Source organism: Triticum dicoccoides, chromosome 2A (genome assembly GCF_002162155.2).
Source record: "Triticum dicoccoides isolate Atlit2015 ecotype Zavitan chromosome 2A, WEW_v2.0, whole genome shotgun sequence".
In the NCBI taxonomy this organism is placed as follows: Eukaryota; Viridiplantae; Streptophyta; class Magnoliopsida; order Poales; family Poaceae; genus Triticum; species Triticum dicoccoides.
In genome coordinates this window covers 539,016,748-539,024,645 of record NC_041382.1, presented here as the reverse complement: position 1 = coordinate 539,024,645, position 7,898 = coordinate 539,016,748, and the positions used below count along the sequence as shown (strand labels likewise).

At 48.4% G+C, this 7,898-nt stretch overlaps 1 protein-coding gene across 1 annotated transcript; it reads left to right on the top strand.

Annotated features, from left to right (window-relative positions):
• Positions 1–6,085: 6,085 nt before the first annotated feature.
• Positions 6,086–7,686, top strand: LOC119359540 (protein BEARSKIN2-like). The gene is made up of 3 exons (XM_037625690.1): positions 6,086–6,275; positions 6,394–6,671; positions 6,806–7,686. The coding sequence occupies exons 1-3, from the start codon at positions 6,107–6,109 to the stop codon at positions 7,367–7,369; spliced, it is 1,011 nt and encodes a 336-aa protein (XP_037481587.1). The 5' UTR covers positions 6,086–6,106; the 3' UTR covers positions 7,370–7,686.
• Positions 7,687–7,898: the final 212 nt, after the last annotated feature.

Below are 7,898 nucleotides of genomic sequence, written 5' to 3'. Positions count from 1 at the left end.
GTCTCAACACCATAGGAAGATATTTGCTGACATGAGCCTCAGGTTTGTGGTGGTGGAGGAGGAGAAAGAAGAGGGGTAGGCAACAAAGCCTCGAGAAGGGCAAAAAGAATATGCCGTATTTTTGTTGGCATTGTTATCAAAAGATAATATTGTTGGCCAATGTAAGGAAAATAACTAACATTAACTTGGTCCTGGAGGTTCTTGTTCACTTGCTCGTCTCTTCTCTCGGATTTCTCCCTTTGCCTCTTTTCTTTGGCCAGCTCTGTGGCCCGTGCAACTCTTTTTGCCCCCCCAACTTGGGTATGGCATTGCAGTCTTAAATATAGGTTACAATGCAAGGATGTAAAGACATGGGCATGAAAAGTACAGACCTGGAGCTATGCCATCTCAAATGCACTAGCCGTCGGGTGACTCCATATGAATAGGCTTGAGCTCGTGCTCTGCGCCGGGATCTGAGATAGCCTGTGATGCGAGCGCATGGAGATTGCACTGTCGCATAGGTGGTGGCGGCCACCCTTCATCCCATCGCCTTCCCTCATGACCAACTCTGGATCAAGTGGATGTTGCGGAGGATCAACCCCGGCCCCGTGCTTCCCCCAGTACACAGCTATGTATGCATCCATCCTATTCCTGGAGCATGTCTAGGTTCAAAGTTTTGTTGCATCCCTTTTTTCTCTCTCCTAGTTTTGATCGTTCCTCTTTCCATTGGTTTTGAAATTGGAGTTCACAAATAATTCAGCCACAACCAAATTCACTGAAATTCAGTGATTTTTTAGCTGAAACCGTATAATCATTCTACGGTATTTTCATTAATAAAAAAGTACAAAATCTCAAATACAAATTAACCAATGCCCGCTCTAGGGAACATAAAAGCAAGTTTATTCCTGGTCCAGGTACTGTGCTACCCAGTTTCTGATCCTCTCTGCTTTACTCTGCTTTGCCTTGAGTTCTGTTGCCCATAGGGTACGTTTCTCTAAGGTAGTATATCCAGGTGTTAAGGTGAGGTGATGCTGATCTGAAGATTTGGTCATTTCTCACTGACCATATACTCCAGCAGGCTGAAATGATGATGTCCAAAGCAATCTCACCAGGGAGTTAGAGCAGTGCAAGGGTGATCTCATCAAAGACTGAAATGCCTCTAGGTTTGTCCTGAAAAAAGAAAATCCCAACATCTAAGGGCAAAAGGACAGTTCCAAAAAAGATGCAAAAGAGTTCCCTCGGTCCTGTGAGAACAAAGGCACAGTTATAATCCTCTAGATACATGTTTTTACGGGACAACATGTTTCTAGTATTCAATGTGTGTCATGGAGTAACACCCAGAAGAACATTTTGTGCCTGAGTTTGCATGAGGTGCTCCAAAGGATTTTGAATAATTGATGAGTGATGCTTGTTCCCATCAGTGCTTTATACATCTTCGTAGATGAATAATTCTTGTTGTTCCCCACATATGTCCATCTGTCTTGGTTTTCATTTGTAACCATTCTGCTACCAATCATGTCATTTAGAGCATTGAATTGCTGGCATGCCTAGAGTGATAAAGGCATGTTGAAGAGATGCCTGATATTTGAATCTATCGGAATCTTGGACAATGTGGTATATATGTTGATTTTTGTTTGCATTTCAGCCAAAGGATCAAAACATACACTTTGAATTCAACCATTTTTTATTTCTTTAAATTAGTTTGAATTCTTTGCAGATGGCACACTCCCGCTCAGTGGCGGTGCCAGGATTGGGCCAAGGCCCAGGCCGCCCCAGGCAGGCTTCATTTACCATAGCACTATAGCTTGGGCCTCACGCCCCAGGAGACGGCCCGGCATGCATGTGGCTGTTTCCGCCACTGATCTCGCTTGATCTATAAATCCACATTGAAGCCTACTAAGGTTTTCCTTCTTTTTTCAATTCTCTCTTGTTTTGAAATTTGTTTTCAGAAATAATTCAGCCACAACTAATTACTAAAATCCAGTGAACTATAGTTTGCAATTCAGCCAAAGGACCGAAATGTTCACTTGAAATTCAATCAAAAATTTGGAAATATTGAAAAACATTTAGAATTTTGTTTGAATTCTTGTGTGTTACGTTTTTTAGAGAAAGGCGTATGCCCGACTTTATAGATAAAGCCACCAGGCAGAGTAACAACCAACAGAGATACAGTCGAAGCACACTCAGAACATTATTTAGACCAGGGGTACATGACCATCAGGTGAAAATAAGCGGCACGCAGGCCGACAACCTAACATGCGAAGACGAAGAAGATCCCAGAGAAGGTCGGAGGGTAGCCTCAAGTGGCGCCAGGCTGATGGGCAAGGTGAGAAGCAGACGCACGAACTTTGGAAATCTGCTCCCCATGAAGGGGAACATTGCATGGGAAACATAAAAATTCCTACGCTCACCAAGATCAATCTAGAAGATGAACATCTACGAGAGGAGAGATTGCATCTACATACCCTTGTAGATTACTAAACGGAAGAGTTAAGAAACATGGATGATGTAGTCGAACGTCTTCGCGATCCAATCATGACCCGTCCCGCGAACTCCTGATCCAAGTGCCGAACGAACGACAACTTCGCGTTCAACACACGTACGGCTTGATGACGCCTTCACCTCCTCGATCCAGTGAGGGATGGTGAAGTAGTAGCTTGAGTCCTCCGGCAGCACGACGGCGTGGTGGCGAAATCTCAGTAGTGCTTCGCTAAGCACTATGGAGTGGAAGAGTGCTACGAGGAAGAGGGAGGGCAGTGTCATGGCCTAGATGGGTGCGGCTTCCCTCTCTCCCCTCCTCTATATATAGGGGGAAGGCTGGAGGGAGGGGCACCCTAGGGTTCCCCTAAGGGGGCAGCCACAAGGGGGAAACCCTTGATGGGTATGGGCGCCTCCCTCCTAGGAGGCTTGGCCACCAAGGCAAAGGGGGCGGCAGCCCTAGGGGGCACGCCCACCTCCTCTAGCTATGTGGGATGGGGTGAGCGGGTGCGCACAGCCCCTTAGTGGGCCGGTGTGCCCCCTCCCCTTGGCCCATGAGCCCCCCTCAACACTTGTCGGGGCCCCCGAAACGCCTTTCGGTCATCCTGGCCATAACCCGGTGCCCTTGGAACACTTTCGGACTCCGATGCCCTTCGTCCTAGATATCAATCTTCACCTGTAGATCATTCTGGAGTTCCTCGTCACATCCGGGACTCCAAACAACCTTCGGTAACCACCATAATGACTCAACTATACTTATATCGTCATCAAACGTTAAGTGTGTAGACCCTGCGGGTTCGAGAACTATGTAGACATGACCGAGACACATCTACAGGCAATAACCAATAGCGGGACCTGGGTGCCTATATTGGTTCCTACATATTATATGAAGATCCTTATCGGTCGAACCTTGATGTCAAGGATTCATCTAATCCCTTAGGTAGTTCCCTTTGTCTGTCGGTATGTTACTTGCCCGAGATTCGATTGTCTGTATCACCATACCTAGTTCAATCTCGTTACCGGCAAGTCTCTTTACTCGTTCTGTAATACAAGATCCTGTGACTAACTCATTAGTCACATTGCTTGCAAGCTTGTTGTGATGCTATATTACCGAGCGGGCCCTGTGATACCTCTTTGTCATACGGAATGACAAATCCCAGTCTTGATCCATGCAAACTCAACAGACACCCTCGGAGATACCTGTAGATCACTTTTATAGTCACCCAGTTATGTTGCGACGTTTGTTACACACAAGGTACTCCTCCGGTGTCAATGAGTTGCATGATCTCATGGTCATAGGAATATATACTTGACATGCAGAAAACAATAGCAATAAACTTGACACAATCATATGCTACGTTCATAGTTTGGGTCTTACCCATCACATCATTCTCATAATGACATGATCCCGTTATCAAATGACAACTCATGTCTATGGCCCGGAAGCCACATCCATCTTTGATCAACAAGCTAGTCTGGTAGAGGCTCACTAGGGACATGTTGTTTATGTATCCACACATGCATTTGAGTTTCCGGTCAATACAATTATAGCATGGATAATAAACGATTATCATGAACAAGGAAATATAATAACAACCACTTTATTGTTGCCTCTAGGGCATATTTCCAACACTCCATGGCAACACGATCATCATCCTTAGTCAATAATTTCCACTGATGCACAAAACTCAATGTTTTAAACAAACAACGAGCTGTCTTGTTAGGGAAAACATGCTCAATAGTGAATTTGTTTTTGGTAGTCCAAAGGGCCCAATAGAGCGCATGGAATCCCACCCAGAAGAGACGTTTCTTAAGCCCCATCAACCAAGAAGCAAGGGGCCTCAACTCAGCGAACAAGGACGGTGCCCAGGAAACTCCCGGCCAATCACGGATACAGGCCCATGCCAGCTTGGCAAGGACACAGCCGAAGAACACATGGTGAGAGTTTTCCAAGTCATTACATAGGGCACAAGGGCCGACCCAGGCCCGTTTCTTTTCCTAATCTGATCTGCTGCCGGCAACCGGCCCCTATGGCCTGCCAAAGGAACATTTTATTCTTATGGGGGGGACCCTAGCTTTCCAGACGTCCTTATTGTTAGTAGGGGAGCCACAGATAAGACACCGATAAAGCGATTTAACAGAGAATCTACTAGAGGAAGTGTGTGGCCAGGTAACAGAGTCAGCCTCCTCCGAGAGAACAGGGAATTTAGCAGGAAGCAGTTGCCACTCACCCAACTCTTCTTGGGAAAGGGTTCTCCTGAAACCAAGGTCCCAACCGCACGGGAGAGCTCAGAGATTGAGATATCTGGAGAAGAACAATAGGAAAATAGAGTAGGGAAGGAAACCGCTAAGGGGGCGTCCCTACACCATCAATCGAGCCAGAACCGAATAGACGATCCATTCCCAACAACAAACTTGACGTGTGCTCTAAAATCATCATGAACTTTTACCAGGTCACGCTAGAACTAAGAGCCACCCTCAGCCGAAGCGAAAAGGGGGCTAGAATTGGGAAAGCATTTGTTTTTCAGCAGGTTAAACCGCGGAGAGTCTGGGCCTGAAGTGCATATCTTCCACCACCACTTAATAATAAGGCACTTGTTCATGATGGAGGTATTTAGAATGCCTAAGCCCCCATGGGCCTTAGGGCGGCACATGTGCTGCCACTTAACTAGAAGATATTTGCGACTATTATCAGCAGCATTCCAGTAGAAGGCACCCCTATACTTGTTTGAAGCCCGCATGAGTCCCATCCGTGAGACGGTGGAAGCCCATAGTGAACATAGGAAGAGAAGAGAGACCGACATTGGTAAGGCAAACTTTGCCCGCACAGGTGTTGTACCTGCCATGCCAGGGCATAACACGATTGCCAACCTTAGTAGCAAGCGGGGGAAAATCTTTAGGGATAAGTTTGAAAGGAGCAATAGGGAGGCCCAAATATTTGAAAGGGAACGTCCCGCACTGACAACCGAGCAACCCGAGATTGCTCCTGCTCAGTCACCCCAATGACCAGAGCCTCGCTCTTAGAGAAGTTGATTTTCATCCCAATTCTTGTGTATTACTGAAATGGCTGAAGTTCATTGACGGCCGAAAGGTAAATATTTCAATATCTACTAAATAAGATTATTTAAATCCAGTGAATTCGGTTGAAATCTCACTGAACCGAAAGTGAAAACCAATTGAATGCGTCTCTCCCCTCCCTCCGAGTTTTCCAAAAATTCCAAAGAGATTGCATGTACACGTATACAGTGGATCTAAGATTATTTTTTATCAGTGGATAGCAGCTCTCCCCAAGCTAGCTAGGACTTGCTTTGGAAGCAATCAAGCGATCCGTAAACAAAGGCTGCTCCCAGCCTCGGGATCGTTAACGGCGTAGAATAATGCAGCTGACTGTCTAGCTCCGCGCGCGCAGGCCTCGACGATCATGGCCTTCCCTTGCATCCTACGTGACCAACTTTTGCCCCCGTCCGGTGCCGTGACGGCCGGCGTGTCAACTCTCACCCTCCTGCCCGCAGCTAGCTAGCTAGGTACTTGGTGCACCTGCCCTGGCCATGGAGGCCACGCGTATATATACATGCTACAGGCCTCTCCCGCGTCAAAGAAAGCTCTAGCTAGCTAGCTACTTCGCAAATTTTGCGTGCATCGATCGACGATGGCTGACTTCTCGTCCAGCAACGGCGTCCCGCCGGGGTTCCGGTTCCACCCTACCGACGAGGAGCTGCTGCTCTACTACCTCAAGAAGAAGATCGGCTTCGAAAAGTTCGACCTCGAGGTCATCAGGGAGGTCGACCTCAACAAGATCGAGCCATGGGACCTCCAAGGTACTACGTGTTAGCTAATTTAACATGTCTGCGCTGAATTATCCACCGAGTGTGATTTGCTGTGCTGTGCTATTGCCTATTGCTAACATGATATGCATGGTGATTTCTTATGATGCAGAGAGATGCCGGATCGGGTCTGCGCCGCAGAACGAGTGGTACTTCTTCAGCCACAAGGACCGCAAGTACCCGACGGGGTCGCGGACGAACCGCGCGACGACGGCCGGGTTCTGGAAGGCAACGGGGAGGGACAAGTGCATCCGCACCAGCTACCGCAAGATCGGGATGCGCAAGACGCTCGTCTTCTACCGCGGCCGCGCCCCACACGGCCAGAAGTCCGACTGGATCATGCACGAGTACCGCCTCGAGGAAATCGACGAAGCCCAGGGCGGCACCAGCGTAAGCCCTCAACGATCCGTCTTGAAATCACTTCCCGTGTAGTAGTAGAACTGTGTGTGCATGCATGCATGCAATTCGCGCGCGTTGCCAATAGGGCCGGGGTTGATGGTGTTTCGTGTTGATGGCGCATGCAGGAGGATGGATGGGTGGTGTGCCGCGTGTTCAAGAAGAAGTGTTTCTTCAAGATCGCCGGAGGCGGCGAGGGGAGCTCGAGCCAGAGCGCGGACGCCGGCGGCGGCCACATGGCCGTGTCCTCGCCGCTGGGTGGCCACGACCACGCTGACAGGGCCGCCATGGCATCCCACTACATGCACGGGATGCACCCGCAGTACCACCCCCAGCACGCCTCTTCCTTCTACTACTCCCAGATGCAACCACCGGAGGCGGCCTACTCGCACCACGTGCAGGTCCAGGACCTCCTCACCAACCACCGGCCGGCCGCCGACGCAGCTGGCGGCGGGTATGATTTCTCCGGCCTGCCGGTCGAGCACCCTGGCCTGGACGTCGGCAGCAGCGACGGCGTCGCGGCGGATGGGCTGGCCGAAGGAAGAGATCAGACAAACGGTGCAGCCGATCAGCAGTGGCAGCCGATGGACGGGTTCAGCAACGGCGGGGGCGCCGCTGCAGTACAGCAGATGAGCGCCATGAACTCCGGGCAACGAGGTGGTGAGATGGATTTGTGGGGTTATGGGAGGTAAATTCAACATCACCAAGACATGAGAAAGTGCATCCGCATGCATGAATGTTGCATGGAAGTGGGAAGGAGGATCCTGAAAATACTGGTAATGTTGTTGGAGAGTTATCATTGGTTTTTGGTGTACTGTATATGTTGTGTTATTAATTTATCCCAATTTATTGTTGTCTAATGTAATAAGAACTACGGATACATATCGGTATGTAAGATTGTAAGTGGTGATTTGTGCGTGTACGTGTGTTTGCAAAGAGAAAAACACAAGAATTTAAGTTTGTGATTTTCTTGCCATGTATATACGATGTACACAAGTGTAATGTTGGAAGTGGGCGGCAGCATTTGTCCTGCATGCATACATGCCCTCTCCTAGCCTGTAGTTAAGTTCGTTGTTGTATTTAACTTCCATTCAGTATTTGTCCATCTTGTTAATTGTTACTCACTCGTCTTATCTTATAATCTCTACTTTTAATATCTCAATACGTAAGTTGTTCGTTCGTTTAGTTCGTTTTCATCATTCCATCTATCCTCCCTCCCCC

Bases quoted from the DNA above. Each gene is read 5' to 3' on its own strand.
- LOC119359540 (XM_037625690.1), top strand. From the start codon at position 6,107: ATGGCTGACTTCTCGTCCAGCAACGGCGTCCCGCCGGGGTTCCGGTTC. The intron at 6,276-6,393 runs GTACTACGTGTT...CTTATGATGCAG, and splicing joins CGAGCCATGGGACCTCCAAG to AGAGATGCCGGATCGGGTCT. The intron at 6,672-6,805 runs GTAAGCCCTCAA...TGGCGCATGCAG, and splicing joins AAGCCCAGGGCGGCACCAGC to GAGGATGGATGGGTGGTGTG.